This window comes from Montipora capricornis, chromosome 3, assembly GCF_036669925.1.
Source record: "Montipora capricornis isolate CH-2021 chromosome 3, ASM3666992v2, whole genome shotgun sequence".
Lineage (NCBI taxonomy): Eukaryota > Metazoa > Cnidaria > Anthozoa > Scleractinia > Acroporidae > Montipora > Montipora capricornis.
The window spans coordinates 65,968,726-65,986,225 of record NC_090885.1 but is presented as its reverse complement, the minus strand read 5'-3'; the positions used below and the strand labels follow the sequence as shown (position 1 = coordinate 65,986,225).

General features: G+C 38.2%; 2 protein-coding genes across 2 annotated transcripts in view; both read right to left on the bottom strand.

The window, feature by feature from the left end:
* The window catches only part of LOC138043767 (galactosylgalactosylxylosylprotein 3-beta-glucuronosyltransferase 3-like), a 4,712-nt gene extending 16 nt beyond the window's left edge, over nt 1-4,696 (bottom strand). Inside the window, exons 1-4 of the mRNA XM_068890185.1 lie at nt 4,468-4,696; nt 2,670-3,202; nt 1,994-2,284; nt 1-1,230 (exon numbers count right to left, since the gene is read on the bottom strand). The exon at nt 1-1,230 is cut by the window's left edge and continues 16 nt beyond it. Coding sequence (XP_068746286.1) covers nt 1,132-1,230; nt 1,994-2,284; nt 2,670-3,202; nt 4,468-4,567 — 1,023 coding nt within the window. The 5' untranslated portion in view covers nt 4,568-4,696 and the 3' untranslated portion in view covers nt 1-1,131. The remainder of the gene's footprint in view (nt 1,231-1,993; nt 2,285-2,669; nt 3,203-4,467) is intronic.
* Nucleotides 4,697-7,056: 2,360 nt separating this feature from the next.
* LOC138043768 (ubiquitin-like domain-containing CTD phosphatase 1) overlaps nt 7,057-17,500 on the bottom strand; it is a 10,958-nt gene continuing 514 nt past the window's right edge. Inside the window, exons 2-10 of the mRNA XM_068890186.1 lie at nt 16,653-16,744; nt 15,444-15,535; nt 14,722-14,837; nt 13,816-13,914; nt 11,502-11,539; nt 11,215-11,313; nt 10,575-10,688; nt 9,619-9,746; nt 7,057-7,695 (exon numbers count right to left, since the gene is read on the bottom strand). Of these exons, the coding sequence (XP_068746287.1) occupies nt 7,683-7,695; nt 9,619-9,746; nt 10,575-10,688; nt 11,215-11,313; nt 11,502-11,539; nt 13,816-13,914; nt 14,722-14,837; nt 15,444-15,535; nt 16,653-16,744 (791 nt within the window). The 3' untranslated portion in view covers nt 7,057-7,682. The remainder of the gene's footprint in view (nt 7,696-9,618; nt 9,747-10,574; nt 10,689-11,214; nt 11,314-11,501; nt 11,540-13,815; nt 13,915-14,721; nt 14,838-15,443; nt 15,536-16,652; nt 16,745-17,500) is intronic.

Here is a 17,500-nt window from a genome sequence, read left to right as displayed (position 1 = left end):
CAATATTATGTAAAATTTATTACATAATTTATAATAAGATAATTTCTTTAAGGGCTCTGGCTGACAATGTCAGCAATTTTTCAGGGATAATGGATAAAATCACATTAATTTACATAACTTATGCTTCTTTGATTTAAAAAACAAAAAAAAGCCTTCCAACAACTGGGAAAGGGCTTCAATCTGTCAATCAAAATTCACAAATTGACTAATGTCAGTGCAAGATTAATTTTGCTTAAAATATATGCATCTGCAAGGGATCTACTTCTGAGTAAAGAGATTCTGTGCATTCTCTACTTTCTCACCTTGTTTACCCCCCAAAATTTTATATATATATAGTTTAATACTTGTAGTGCGCAAATTCCATTTACATATGATCAAATGCACATAAGCATTGTTTTCAATTTCTCTTGGGTCATCTTCATGTCCCAGGAGAAATTGCAAACAGTAATTATGCAACGTTTGGGGGTAAGCAAGATGTATTATGGGATTTGAGAAAATAGTGAATGCACATAAAAGGTGATTCGCTTACAAGTGATGTAATCACCCCCATGTTGGGTAACCTAAACAACAGACTTCTAATTTAAAATCTTAGTTGTTTGTCATCGAGCATTTTGCAAATTCCGTCATTATCTGTGTCTCTGGAGATTGGTTCTCAAACCAACTATTGCTTATGCCATGTTTGCAATCCCTATCTTGCAACATTGAAATCCAGTCTTCACAAGATTGCACACGAAAAAACCTGCCTTGGACACGTTTTAACCACAACTAAAAAGACAAGTTTTTCTGTTGCTTGAAACTAAAGACCACAGTGTCTTTTACGTAGCGGCACACTTAATCCTTGCTGTTTTTTAAAATCTAAAGGAAATATAATGCTTGCAAGTATATAAAGTAAACATGGCAGATATTTGTGTTGGTAGATTGTTAGACACGTGGTGCATAAAAGGTAAAAAAAGCCGATTGGGTACAACATGCGCTTACAGTAGATCCATGGGTAGGTAGGAAGATATACCGAGTGGGTATGTGGAATTAGCACACTTGACTTTGTCAAGGTTGTTTCTGCCTTGAGGGGAGCCATTTTACTCTATCTATAGGACAGACCACAAAAAACTGGTTAAATCCAACCAATAGGTTCTACACCTCCAGGGATGGGTCTGATTGAAGTCCCACTTTCTTCAGCCTATCTTCTTGTTTCATTTTTGGGTTTGCTGTTTGAGTGTGCCACACAAGAATCTAAAATGTAATTGAAAACGAGATTGAGGGAGAGTTAATGCCTCATTTATGGAAAATGATGGATCAAGTATTTCTGAATCAGAAAATGAATAAGGATTGTTATACTTACAATGTTATTGCCTAACTGTGGTAAATACAGTCACTATGTCACTTTGAAATCTTTATACATTGGCTTGGAAGATCATTGAGGATTCCTATCTAGGTTGCTCAAGCAGTCTACAAAAATATATCTTGATTTCCAAATTTCTTGCCAATATCTAGCTTGATTGAACTTTTGCATAATTATATACATGTAACTAATACATGTACATCTTTCTTCTAACTTTATAATACTTTTGGTAGTTTTAATAGCAGATTATAATATTTGGAGATCTTTCAAAGATATTTCATCTATGATCAACATGAAAGAATTTCCTTAGAACTGATCCTGTGAGGTGTTTCACCAAGGGAAACTAACAACTAAACAGCAAAAAATAAGTAAGTTTAAGTAAGATCAATGATCTGGGTGAGAGTACATGTGGTCCTGAGAAGGACTGTTGTTAGTAACTGACGCTTCATCAATCTGACAGGAAATCATCTGTAGTTTCTGATCAGTGGATCATTATATATATACAACTAGTATTATGGTCTTTAACCGGATTGGTCAGTAGAAAATGCGATGTTGTCGGTCTGTCTAATCAGCCATGATGTTGCTGGCTGGGAAGACTGTGATTGGCGAGTCTTGATGTTGTTATGAATTGTTTAACAGCCACTGTGACAGTACCTGTTTGCAGTTATCAGCCAATGGTTCAAACTCCTCCCTTGTCGCAAGTCTGCCAACGACTGATGACTCCAAATAACCTCTACTAGCCATTGTATCCATTTCAACATCTGGGTTGTCAATTATCAGTTTTGCATTTATAGCAAACCCAGCCATGTCCAAAGGCATTGGCCGTTCAGGCTTCCACAGTGTGTAGAATTTCACTACAGAGCCATCTTTGCAAATTGGTCCTTCCCATTTAAGTCCTCCAACCAGGCCAACCGGCCATACAGAGATCTTCTTTGTGTATCGCATCTGAGAAAGATGACATCTTAAAGCGGCTATGTCATGCAAAAGGATGCAATTTCATGACACCCAAAATGCCCAAAAAGTAGAATCATGAAACATTACAAAAACCACTCTAAACTGTTGAGCAACATAAAAGAAATACTGTAACAGTGAAAGGAAAGAGAAGCATGGATGGATACAAATGGACAACTAGATTGAAACAGATTGCATTTGGGTAATCTTGAAAAAAGTCAGGCCGACATTTTTCAAGTTTATGGCAAATCACCTGGATAAAGATTGTTTTTGCTCAGAATCATCTTGTTTGTGATCTGTAACCGTTATAATGGTAATTTTGTCAGTAAAGGAATTCCACATTACCATTTTCGAAGATGCAAAAAAACATATACCATACCTGTTCAAAAATCTTCAAATCATAAGTATTGTCATCATCTCCAAAATAAATAACTCCTTTCATCCCATCTTTAAAATTCTGCCGTATCCAATTAAGGCCTAAGTTTCTCTGCTCTACACCCCTTGCCTTTAGCCATCGGGGGTCAGTTTCCTTTGTAATAAGTTCTTTGGGAGTCCTGACAGCAAGATGAGTATACTGGACACCACAGCTTGCCAAAAAACGCTGAACAAGATCTGTTTTCTGATGCGAGTCTTCAACCAATATCCAGTGAAGTTTAGGCACATGCAAGAGCGTTTGTGATAATCTGGTCAAATCAGCCTTTTGGGTCAGTCTTTGGTAAGTAGGAGTAATGAAAAAAATAGTTGGTATTTGGTTGTTAAACTTGGTATCTGTATTGTCAAATTTTGTAATGCCAAGTAGCTTCAGCTTTTTGTCTATTTCTCTTTCTTTTTCAAGCAGAAAGCGTTCTCTTTGTTCTAAACTCTGATGAACAAAAGCAACCCTTTTCACCATATCACTCGTATAAAGTGAATCTGCAGAACAAAACAAATTAGTTTATTAGTACCATTCTAGGTTTTACTGTAGGGAGTACAAGTAATAATTCATGTACTCAATAAGCCATTTTGGAATTAACTTAATCATACTTTTAACATCAAGTGTGGAGTCCCTCATAAATTTATTTAGTTTACAAGTTAACCCTTCCCGAACTGAAAGTGACTGTGAGAATCATAGATTTTACTCTGGCTAACGCCACGCGATTTTGCTGGTGCTTTAAGTGTGACTAATGACTAGGTTAACAACAGCTAGATCCACTGTAGGTCAACTCAAAATCTACAGTGTCCCCCCTAAATACCCTTCCGCACCCGAGAGCGAGACTTGTAGATTTTACTCTGGCTAATGCCAGACAATTTTACTTGCTGCCTGCAGCGCCTTAGGACTGGTGTGAATGGGTCAATAATTTGAGTTAAACTTCAAGTGCAACCCTGGTGATATGGCTATAGGGCACATATCTGAGCTGGCATGCATGTGACCAAATTTGGTCAATTAAATCACAGCAACAATCATAAATAATTATTAATAGTGTGTGCAGGGTTCTCTAACAAATCAATTCTCAGATACTCTCAATAAACCCTTCTCCACCTGAGAGCTCCGTCAAACACCAGACGATTGTACATTTTATTTGTCAATTGGGGCTGCGTTAGGCGTGAATGGGCTAAAGGACACAACTTTTAAAGGACAAGGTCGCTCTAAAATAAGACACTTTTTGTACCCACCAATTTAAAGTTCACACAGAGGAGGATGCCTGTTTTATGAGTCAATGAGTCAATGAGACTCACATTTATGAACTTAATTTTTGCAATTGCGTAAAGAAGCCTGAAAAATTCAGGACTTCAACGGGGTTTGAACCCATGACCTTGCGAAGCCAGACTTGGTAAAGGAGGGGCTGCACGAACTCCGCCGCAACAAAAAGGTTCTTGCCAAAGAAATTAGAAAATGTATGTGTGTAGCGAGCATTTTAGGGATGAAAGTTTTGAGAAGGAATACTGATATGCACTTTTGGGTGGAGAACGATTGCAATAATGAAAACCTACTATCACAGTTCCTAAGCCAGCTTAATTTCAGCAATTTCCGGCCCAAGCAATTTCCCTGGGCTTTTCACCAACAGAAAGAATGACAATCAAAATGGAGACACAATCAGTTTAAAATATGAATTTACAAAACGCAAAACGATACATGGCACCAGGATCTATCAAGCAGAGAAAATTACACAGGTCGGCCAAAATAATAATTAGCTAACCTTTACTGCACTGATTCGCCATCCAGATTAATCCACAAAAAGTCAGAACAATTGAAAGAATCAAAATATTCTTGGGATTAAATAATCTGTTTCTCAACATTGTCTATCGCAGAAAGTTGGTCTTGAAGTGAACAGGGAACGTACACGTGTACGTGAGAGAGTGAACCATTCATCAGACGCCATGTTGAATGCGACGTTTTCCACCAGGCCACTATCAAAACCGAGCGAGACTAGGAAGGAGTAATTCCTATCACAGTCAAGTAGTTTCACTAAAACTAATATTAATAATAACAGGGCCTTAGAAATGCTCTGTCGACATTCTGATTTTGCTCTACCAACCATTTGTGCTGGAAAATCAATTCCTTCGAATAGCAGAAAAAGTACCCGGTTAATATTCAACAAAGGACAAGAAAATTGACCAATCAAATTATACGTAACATCTGCAAATGGTTACCAATCCCTTTCCGATTACATCACGAAGCTGAGTGGATTTCAGAGCGATTACAACTTCATCTTTCGACGATGGTTTGGCCTTTAATTGTGGCTGCAGCTCGAACGTATGCCCCTTATGTGGTTTTACCAATTGCAGTGGTGGTAGGAAGTGTGGGTTATTTTATTGAAACTCGAGTCAGGAATAGCGAAAAGTGGGCCAAGGAAAAGCCCAGCACATTAGAAGAACGAACATTGAGACAACTTGACACAAGTGAGGATCCCACGAATGTACAGAGTTTAAAGTATAAGGAAGGAATTCCTGGGACTATTTTTGAAAGGAATCAAGGATATAAAACTGGATTTACGGGAAGGTCGATAGAGCTCGGTGAAACTTCGGCTGGACCGAATCAGTCTTGATGTCTCGTCACAATTAATTAGCACGTTTCTAACCATCTTCCAACCTCATAGATCATTGAAAACACAGATACTTACTTCGACATTTTGTGAATATATCTTGATGGGCGTTCCTGTTGGAAGAGCAGCTGTTTGGAATTGCGGGAATGTCAGTTCCAACATCGACGCATGTCTGTCAAATGCAATGTACTCGAACGCGCGCTTGTGCAGTTGCAACTTCTTTTTATATTGGTGGGCTTGGATACAGTTTTCTCTCGTTTGTCGCGTCCACTGAGTATCAGTTATTTCCTTCGTTCCTTTTTTGAGTCAATACTCAATCAAAATCTTTTGCAATCCACTACTTCACTTTACTTTGCTTTCTTGTTTATCTAGCCGTTACTTTAATTAAATTAGCAATGTAAATTAAAGCTCGAGAGACAATTTCACTGTCTACTATATAGAGCAGTTTTATGTATAGCCTGCGAATACAGCCGTATCACATCGCCCCATACGCTTGTTGAGAGCTGTCTCTCTCAGCCAAATGTTGCAAGCGGCTGGGGCGATGTGAGGTTCTAATAAACCAACCGCATACTGGTATACAGTGCACCATTGTTAAACCTAAGGTAGGGGAGGTTGTTGTCATTTGTTTGCCTTAGGGCCGATTTACACGATACGATTTTTGTCGCATGCGGCAACCTCATGACAGGCCTGTGACATGACTTACGATTGTTGCAGCGTTTTAAAACACGTTTTAAAATGCTACGGCATTTTTTCTGACCTACACAACAATCGCAAATCATGTCGCGGGCTTGTCATAAGCAGTTGTTGCATGCAACAAAAATCGTACTGTGTAAATCGGCCCTTAGTCAAATTTAAGTCATCTTTTCAATTTTGTTTAACTTTGCCTAAAATTGCACGGTTACACCAACAACATTCTAATACTCTCAGTAGTAACCCTGCAATACAAAACTAACAAAAGGTAGGCCATTTTTCTCAGAAAACAATTAAATACAGGGAAAAACCCCCAAAATTGTCCTTTGCTTGAACTGCAGGTTGCATGCACAAATTTGGGCAACTGTATGTATTTAGCACTGGAGCACTAATACACCTTATTCCAAAATGGCTGCTGATTTATGCGGATACAAATTGGCCCTTGTTGCCTTGTTCAAGATAAAATATTCTTTTGAATTTTAAGCTTAAGAACGAGGCATCAAGGGCTTATTTGAATAAAAACAAAAGAATATTTAAATGGCGGCCATTTTGGAATAAGGTGTATTGCAGACATCGTACAGAACCATTGAAATCCAAATCAACTCATATAAAATTGTAGGTTGCTTTTTTAGGAAAAGGGAAAACTGGAATACCTGGGGAAAAGGCATAATTATATTTTCACAAATGGGTGTTACAGGGGATTGAAATTAAAGGCTAGTGTTAGCCTGTAAGTAAACTATCTATATGGTGACATTCTATGCATAAGCAACACATACAAGTTTATTAAACAAGACTACTAAAGTATACACACAACATTTAATTTTCATAACACCCATGAAGTGACTTCCCTTTCATGATATATCAACACTTGCAGTGGCCAAAGCCGTGGACAATAAAATTGTAGGTTTCCTGTTTTAACAATATGTTGTCCAATATTTTACATGTACCTTTAATATTAAAGGTCTTTTCCTCTGTACATGCAGCTTCATTCAAAGTTGCTTTTCAAACTTCATAGTCTGCTTTGGAATATTTGAGAAAATTCTTCTACACCCACAATGAAATATAAAATTTATTATCTTTAATTTATTTGAATTATTTACATTTCTTTGAATGTCAAACAATATGCTTGACAAAAGCTGATGGATGTTCCATTTTAACATTCAAGAACTGAACAAATTTTGCAATTATTGAAAGAAACACTCAAGTCAACCTTTTACACAATAAAAAAAAACACGTAAAGTTGCTGTATGCATACTGTTACTAATTTTTTGAAACAACTATATACATGGTGTACCAACTGTTCTGTATCTGATCAACATAAGACAACCATCTTCAGATCAGGAAGATTTTGTCAAAGTAGCATAGCTTAATTACCTCAAAACAGGACACAACAAAAAAATATAATGTAAGCAATGTCGTGAATAGTATTGAATTATGCCAATAAACAATTAATTGAGCAGAGGTGGTGTTCTCTGCAGGTTTGAATGGGCAAATTGTTTGTAATAGTGACTGTGTAATAATGTTTTTTCCCTCATCATAAGACATTAACTCGGGGAAGAGAAAGACTGGTCCAGAAAAATGAAGAAACTTCAGACATACTGGTCCTCTACTGTGTGAATGTGTTTTTTTTCTTTTACCAACAAGGGGTCAAAATTATTTTTTATGTTGAGATGAGAATTTCAAGGCTTGTAGCTGTAAAGAGAAAAAAAAAAGTAATGGCATTAAAATTAATTTAATGTTGATCCAGGGCAGAGACAAACCATTTCTCAGCATTTTTATTTACAAAGTAAGTTCAGTGCTTACTGGCAGAAAAGCAGTTGCTGTGATCTGATGAGCATGCAGGGCTGTCAATATATTTGAAAGTAGAAAGCTTATATTATTAAAAGTAGGCGGACATGAAAGTGAGCTTGGGACACTTGACTAAGGACAGAACAAATTCTTTCACGGACGCCATGTTGTTTTGTCAGATCATAGTTAATCGAGGGACTGGTTATGAAACCTTAGAACCTTTAAAAGCGAGAACAATGTTGTCGCAATCGATGTTGAATTGACCGTGACCCTGCACAATCTTTTATTTCACTTCGCACGAGTTTGTAAATTAGTTGCACATAATTTAATCGAAGGACTTGATTGGTTATCTTCTCGAAAAAGGTGTGTTTTGTGCAGGGTCAAGGCCAAAAATACGGACAAAAACATGAAACAAAGGAACTTGTCGAGTTTCATAACCATCTCCATGCATTAACTATGGTCAGATTAAGCACAAGAATGGGAACCATTCGCACAAAGGATAGGGCACGAGCAGTTTTGTTGTGATTTAATCTTCATAGAATATGCTGTCAATTCCACTCAAAACACGGAGAAGAATGTTTTAAGTTTCTTTGATGATAATTTAACAAGTGTAAGATGGCTGAAGATGGCTTACTAGCCGGCGGTTTTGGCTCGCTACCGGCCCTTATTAACAGCCCTGGATGAGGTTGGTTCATGAATTCTTAAATACCAAAATGGACAATCTGGCAAACTAGTACATTGTTAACAACACTCATTCATGCTTAGAATAATATTGACTGAGCCACACTGACTTTGATAGCAGAATTTTTGCAAGATTACTCAGGAGGGAGAGCCCATCTCAAGTATGGAGGGAGTGTTTTGCTACAACTCCCTGCAGTACTTTAAAGTTGCACATTATTAACACTACTTGTGTAATACAAAAGTTTGACCGTCAAAGTTGTGTATTACACAAGTTTGACCGTCAAAGTTGTTTACACAACTTTGACGGTCAAACTTGTGTAATAAACGAAAAATTTAGAGTCCGGAAACAATCTGACAGTCCGGAAACAATCTGACAGGTGTTCAATGTTCTCGCGCCAAATTAACTGGAGAGAGGGGTTTCCAAATATGGTACTTAAATAGCACTGAATATTCGGAAGCTGTAAACGCACGTTACACGATTCAACCTTTATGGGTTTCTGTTATTATATTATTATTACCGGTATTAGAGCGGTTTTCGAATGAGTGTCATAAAACCAAAACCAAGGTAATTACTTTGGCGAATCAAAAAGGACGGAGACAATCCAGTAAACCAATCAAAACTCGAAGCAATCACACGTAGCCGACACAAAGCGCGGGAAAATGTGCACGCGCGAGCCACAATTGGTTTTAGTTTCACTTCTGATTGGTTGAAAAAGTGGCGCGAGAACTTTGAACCAATCACTGAGTGAAGTAATCATGAATAAACCAAAGTAATTAACTAATTACTTTCGACACTCAATTGAAAACCGCTCTATTGCTTTGATTTGTTATTGTTATTATGCATTTTTTATGCATATCACACAAGTGCAATATGCTGGGTGGTGGATGTATCTGAGTGGGACTTAATTTCACTATATTAGGCCCAGATGTTACTTCACTTGTTACTTTTGTATGAAGCATACATGTAAGCACAACTTCTACTTATGAAAAATAATAATAATTGCATTTTGTACTTTTGTTTATGCTAAGGAAGGAAACAAGCTTTAGGTAAGCGTTTGTTTCGGATACCATGGCTTCATTGCATTGGGGTCCAGGGGGCGGGGAGGGGAGGGACAAGACACTACTTAACACTGTATGTAAACATACCTTTCCCAATACTTGTGATTTAAACTGCTGAAATCATCCAACCTCGCTATCCTTTTCAAATACTTTGCTAATTTTAACAACTCTTTGTCCTTGTGTCTGTTCTTATGTGCCTCACGAAAAGGTCTGATCTAAAGAGGATATAGATAAATAAACCAAATAATTATCATCAATCATGTTTTTCTTCGGCTACACATTGATGCAGGTATTCCTCAGGCGTTCTTCCTCAACTCTCCGTTTCTACATGCAGTCAGTCATTCATTCACTACAGTAATTGAAAAATGTCTTTCTATTCCTTTGTTGGTTCAATCTGTTGGCAAAATGTGCTGGAAAAGAGAAGAAACTGTCAACTGAAGAAAAAACTTTACAGTTTTTTATAGAAGTACTGGCTTTGAAAAAGAAGCTGATTGTACATAAACTCCTAAGTGGCCCTTTCTAGCCAATTTTCCATAACCATGGTATTTCAAGATCAATAACGAGCAGTTACTCTGGTAAATCTGTACCCTTGCTACATATTACAATTCTGAGCTTCTTGCACTTCTAAAAAGACTTCGAAAGTAAAACCTCGATATGCTCTAGAACTACTGTCAGTAGCATTAATCAAGGATTAATAAGGTGCATTCGATTCCTGTTTTGTCATCGGCGAGACATTAAAATTAATGTTTCATCAATGACAAGACAGGAATCAATATTGCCGGACAGTCACCCATCCTGGCATTGACCCCGTCCAACAGGGCTAATGACTTCCCTTGGGCAAGCTGCAACACTATCACGTGAGATCGAGGTTATTTGCAGCAGAACAAGTTAGACAAATGCTGAAAATGTATGGCATCATGATAATATAGATCCCCGAAGGACAACCCGTGCAACTGACACAATTAGAATGCGTCCTCCTCAAACACAGCTGCCACATGTCACATCAGGATGGTAATATATTGGATAATACTTTAAGTCCCCACCTTAAGTCCATTCTGTGGATTCATTAGAAAGTTTCGTCTGAGATCATCGAAAATGATGGTATTTTTGCTATTATACTCTTCAAATTTCCCCCAAATGACACCAAGTGGCTTGGTCTACAAGACAAGAAAGAACACCAAAAAGTAATAATAATAATTAACATCAAGACTTGCACACATAAACAAAACAAATTCCTGGGCCATTAGAACAAAAAATGTACATGTACATCAATTTTGAGCTGTACAAATGTACATGAATGCCCGGATAATCGAGGGTCCAGATAATCGAGATGTGTCGGCAAACATCATGATCTTTTTCTTGCTCTTACGCTTCAAGGACATGCTGATCGTGAATAAACATTCGTGGTGTATGTAGCTTGTTTGCCGAAGGAGCCAATAGAGCGTAAAATTTTGCTTTTTGAAAGCAAAACAAAATGGCCTTTACTTCACTTTTCAACGCGGTAGTTTTAAAAAGAATGATATGGCTTCGGATCTAGATCATGACTAATAAATATTCATGACAAAATTGGGACCAGAGAAAAAGTCCGGATAATCGAGAAATCCGGATAATCGAGGTCCGGATAATCGAGGTTCGACTGTATTTATTACATACATGTACATTTCACCACCATGAGTTACCCACCTCAATGAGGCCGTATTTTGAAGACAAAACAGTTATCATAGCTCCACTGTCTAACAGAAAGCAGATCTTGTAATTTGGGTTATCTATAATACCAAGCTCCTTGACAGAAAACAAAATAATAAAATAATTATATTATGACAATTATAGTAGATTATGGGATGCATCATAGGCTGAAATCGAAAACTTCAATTTCAAATTATTAAAGAAGAAGCACCATGTAAAAAATAATACAATTGTTTAATTTAAATGCTCTCACTGTGTTTTAAGAATCAAATGAAATTCCTTACTTTCATTTTAGCATTTATCCATTTCATGCTGGTGGCCGCTGCAAAGGAAAAAAAATGAACACGTTACTGTCGTAGTAATTTTATTTTATTTAGCAACGAGTCATTACAATAGGCACAATGTGAAATCTTTAATAATGTTGTGTCATGGTCATTCTGCAAAAAAAAATAATAATGATAATAATTACTGAAAGCTTATAAAATATGCCTTTGGTTACTTTACTTTAATCCTTTTAACCCTAAACCGGCCTAAACCAGCTACTTATATGTAGTATTTTACTCTGTCTAATGCCAGACAATTTTTAATTACTCATCAATGGGGAACCCTCAGGAGTCAATGAGTTAATTACTTTTAATTTTAATTAAAAATACTTTTAATTACTTTAATTTTAATTAATACTGGCACCACATACAAATTACCTATTGAGGAAACCAACAGTAGAGTTTGACCTACAGATTAAGAGACACCAATCAATTGAAAGTCCTCCAAGCCAGCAACACCACAGCTAACTGGACAGATCGATAACACTGCATTTGTCAGATCGTATGATTCACTGACACTACCCAAATCACTTGACCCTGCATGAGGATGAGTTCTGCTCAGGTTGTCCAAACATCAGACAATGACACCAAAAAGTGTTACAGTCCTTCTCAGGTATTATAATAATTATACTCTCAGCTGAAAGATTTCACTACACCAAGTTTTGAAATGACTCCTGGCTTCAAGCAACTTGCTTTTTTTTATCAAATACTGTCAAAATTCCTTACAGCAAAAAATAAGGTCTACCATGGATGGGAAAGTTCAGGGAAAAAATAGCACTTTAACCTATTGCCAAGTTCCTCAGGCAGTCTACGTCTCACTCCCAGGGGTCAATGGATTAATGGTGAGGAAATGCTGTACCCAGTTTTTGAGTGGTTAACCCATGACTCTTCAGGTACCCCAGGATATCCCCAGTTGACGAGTAATTAGAAATCGTCTGGCATTTAATAGACAGAGTAAAAACTGCCAAGTCTCATTCACAGGGGTCAATGGGTGAAGTGGTTGGGCAATAGTACTCAATGACATGGGTACTAACAGTGTTTGTAAAACTAGTCAGCCCCATTCATACATGTAGCTTGAGTTAGGACATTGTGCGAGCCAGCAAGCCATGCGAGCCATGCGAGCCATGGTTGCGAGCCATGCAAGCCATGACTGCGAGTCATGCGAGCCATGACTGCGAGTCATGCGAGCCATGACTGCGAGTCATGCAAGCCATGACTGCGAGTCCTTTAAGTCAACATGGCAAGCCATGTGAGCCATGCGAGCCATGGTTGCGAGCCATGCGAGCCATGACTGCGAGTCATGCGAGCCATGACTGCGAGTCATGCGAGCCATGACTGCGAGTCATGCAAGCCATGACTGCGAGTCCTTTAAGTCAACATGGCAAGCCATGTGAGCCATGCGAGCCATGGTTGCGAGCCATGCGAGCCATGACTGCGAGTCATGCGAGCCATGACTGCGAGTCATGCGAGCCATGACTGCGAGTCATGCAAGCCATGACTGCGAGTCCTTTAAGTCAACATGGCAAGCCATGTGAGCCATGCGAGCCATGGTTGCGAGCCATGCGAGCCATGACTGCGAGTCATGCGAGCCATGACTGCGAGTCCTTTAAGTCAACATGGCAAGCCATGTGAGCCATGCGAGCCATGGTTGCGAGCCATGCGAGCCATGACTGCGAGTCATGCGAGCCATGACTGCGAGTCATGCGAGCCATGACTGCGAGTCCTTTAAGTCAACATGGCAAGCCATGTGAGTCACACACTTGTTGAAAGCTAATCATTTTAAAATGGGTGCTTAAACTTAATAACTGTTTATCAGCGCTATTTGAAATGGGTGCTTGGACTTAAATGCAAAATTAGCATGGCTCGCTGGCTCGCTGGCTCGCAGATTGTCCAGCCCCCCATAGCTTAGGGTGCAAGGTATGATGTCCTCTGCAAAAGATTTGTCTGGTGGGTGGACCCTCTGGAAGAAAAGAGCCAAAACACAAAAATATACTAGAGGATTTGCTTCTTGGAAACTTATTTTCTTGGTTGTACTATCTGGAAGATCATTTAACACAATTACAATAGTTTAAAATTATTTTGAAACTAGGATGCTGCCCAATATTTGCAAAGAAATTGTATGATAACACAATAAATGAAAAGCTTAAAGCTACAGTGTACTTTCATTTTAAAATGTTCACAATTATATATTTATATATAACTGTTACTTTTGGCCCTCCTCAGCACAGAATTATTCACACTGAATACTATGTACATTAAGGCAATACTCACTTACACCATATAGCAATGTCATAATGTTCATAGGATGTGGCAAGAAAATCATGGAGGTATGGTCTCATTAGTTCTGCACCGGTCTCTGCAACTGATCTGTGATCTAAAGACAAATACAACTTGTTTTAACAAAATCATAATGAACGAACAATAATAAAAATTTAAAGTGCAACTATGATCAAAAGATCAAAAGAGTGTGAAAGGGAGATTGCTTAACACTTGACTGGTAAAAGTTTGAGCTTTAATTTTTATCCAAAGGCTGTTTTATACTTTGAGTGTAAGTTTTGGATTTCACAGCCCGCCATTATTCACATTCCAAACTGACCGATTTGAACCTCACAGGGTTGGATCTAGGGAAAAGTGACATCCTTTTAACTCACAAGCTTAAAATTTCAGCTCGTAAACGCTGCTTATTATTATGCAAAAGCCTCAAACTCCCGTGCTGCATATTAATTCTGACAGTGGCTTACACATGCATTGCGTTCGTACGGTGTTACCTTTACCCACCATCAAAAATTATGTACTGTAAGATGCTCTCTAGCCCGGCTTTATGACTGCCCTGACTGCTGCCCACCATTGCTGCCTCACAAAACCGAATTGTATGCACAAGCACTACATGTATGCACTAGTCAGCGAACAACACAAAAAGTTTAACACCGTACAGGATCTGATAGACCCATAGAAGGAGTGAAAGCCAGCTCCCCTCCAATAACTCGAAAATGGCTATGCCATTTTCCAAGACAAAAATGACCAAGCTCCCCAGTGAGTTCTAGTAGCTCATGCTCAATGGGTAGAGCATCTGACTGGACTGTGTTACAGAGGTCCCACCTAGGGATTTTTCTGCTGTCCTTTCACTTGTTTCCAAGCAATTTGTAACAATGGGGATACCAATCCCATCTTCAGAGCTTACCAAATATTGTGTAATCCACATCAAGCACAAGCAGTTTCTTTCCGGCTCTTGGTGGGTTACATATTTCCAGCTTATAATCTGAAACTCGTCTATCAATTTTTGCCAGGTTTTCCTCTCTGTTAAACAAAGAAAATATAAATGTCACTTGTAAACAAAATTAATTTATCGCGGTGCTGCATCACTGAGCAAATGAAGCACAGAAATTTAGCTCTATCATCTGAGTTTATAAGTTTATAAAAGTTAATTGATCACGGGATAAGCTCAAGGCTTTATAAGAGAAGCCAGACATTAGTAGCCCAGTTGAAAAGTGTCAGCATCTACCCCAAATTTTGAAACTTTGAATTGATTACAGTAATTAACAAAATTTTTAATGGAAGATACCCGAATAAAGAGGACTCACAGAAGACCAGATTTCTGCAAATTTATCATAGCCAGTCATTAAAAAAAGATAAATTTAAAGCAGTTTCCTTCTTTTGTTTATCGCTTTATAAAGTACAACCAAACAGTGAGCAGTTTTGTACATACACTGTAGTTTACAAGTTTTTAACTGCATGCTTAATAAAATATCAAACAATCTTTAATGCAGTTACGTGACTGTACAGGTATATTAAAAGCATATACAGTGTACATAACAGCTGCATTGTCTCTGAATAAACTTGCTTTCCCCATTTAAGACAAACCAAACCAACAGCCTATGTGGGTCTGATATTTAGTAATGTCACCTGTTCTCAATTTGTATCTCATCTTCTTCTATATCAAAGTCATTCAATACTTGGTTGTTTACCAGTTCATCAGATGGAGCAATCACTTCTGCCTGTCAAAGAAAAGTAAAAAAACTTCAGTAATAATTATCTGTAGACACGTAACATTGGAAAAAAAAACCTCTAAAAACCCTTGAGATAGAGTGAAGAACCATTAAACCAACCCAAATAGAATGGAACCCAGATCATGAATTCACAGTGTTTCTCCAACTGACTACTTCCCAAAACTAGTCCTAGTTATTGTTGAAACTGTGGAAACTGCCTCATTCGTTCATTTCTTGATAGCAAAGAAACTATATATAATTGTATTTATTAATCAAACTCTTACAAGAAAGATTATTAATTTTTCCATTAATTTAACAGTAGGTTTAAGACACTTGTCTAAGAATTTCATTGTGATTTCAAGTTGCCAGGTAAATTAAATTAAGTGAGCATGGATTCCAAAATTGAAAAGGTAAGTGGCAATGGTGGTCTATCTGAAAGTAGCCAGGAGTCAAGCTTGTACAATGTATATTTATTTACCAGGAGGAAATCTGCACCTCAACACTCCCCTCCTTCCCTCCCCCCACCCCCCCCCCCCCCCTCCCCTTCCTAAACCTGGCTCCCAGCCCTAGGGAATGGTCACGGTTTCAAGACCTGGCATGGCTCTATCACAAAGTACATGTACCAGGCTACACTGTACAAAGGACTAACATCTCATCCAGGCGTAAAAGCAATGATCTCAGGTCAGTCACACCATGCCACTTCACACCAGTATACTGTAGACTCCAGCCATGTGAGTCCCATGGCCAGCAGCTTGTACATGTACACATGCAAGTTATACAATCATGAACTTTATCATGGCATTTAACTTTTACATGTAGGTTTTTATCACAGAAGGTACGTGTAAGTGATTCTACATGTACATGTATAATAGAAGGGAAGTCAATAGACCATAGAAAGCAGCACACTAAAGAAAAATAGTAAAGATAAAAAAATGGAGGAAACTTGATGTGAAACTGTATATTAAACATAATGGCATGGTAAGACACTGATGATTTCAGCCTTACTCCTACTGCTAGTAATAACAATGTTACTACCACAGCTGCAATGGTGGCCTTTGGCCACTACTGCGACATCAGTAATTGTCAACTACATATTCCCTTGTTATGCACATGACGCATGACATACCAAGTTCTCTTCTCGTGTTCCCATCATCATGATTTTATTATTAGGCTTCAAATTTAATGCACTTAAACGTACATCATCGTCAGGATTTTTACCTAATGGGAATGACAAAATTATGAAACATGTATTAAACACACAGTATGTGGATATTTTGGAGAGCCTATAACTTTCAATCAGTATTATTTGAGCTCACTTGACCCTTGGGAGATTTTCAAAAGCCAAATTTATAAGGATAAGCGGATAAGGACGATAAGCTGGAGGTCCTGTCTCACAAATAACTTCCATGTTCATTAGTTCCCTGTGGGACTTTAAAGAACCCACACACTATTCGAGAAGAGTACGGGATGAAGTTCCCGGTGTTACGTTGTGGCTGTCCTCTGACTGTGTGTATATGGGTGGGTGGGTATATGGCAGGTCCACATCAGCTGAATAGCTGCCAAAACTTCAACCTGCTCAAACAAATAAATAACATAACACATAAAACATAACCCTTCTGACTTCTCTAATATTCAGACTAGGAATACTTGAATGTTCTTGGTTGTTAGCCTTCATGACACACTTACAAGCCAGACACATCCCCATTGTCTTTTCTCTCTTACCCCAATTATAAACAACAACCAGAAATACGTTTGTCATACGTGCTACCAGGTAGTATAAGATTCACCGAAGTTGACTTAATTAGTCTTTCCGCAATTACAAAGAAACCAAAGAAACTTCGTGAACCCCCTCCTGACCAGCGGTGCACGTGGAAGCTACAGCTGTACATTGTACGTGGTTAAATTTGAGCTCGTTAGTGCTGTTTTGCGGTAATATTTTACAGTTTTGCAAAACGTGACAGGATATAGGCCAAC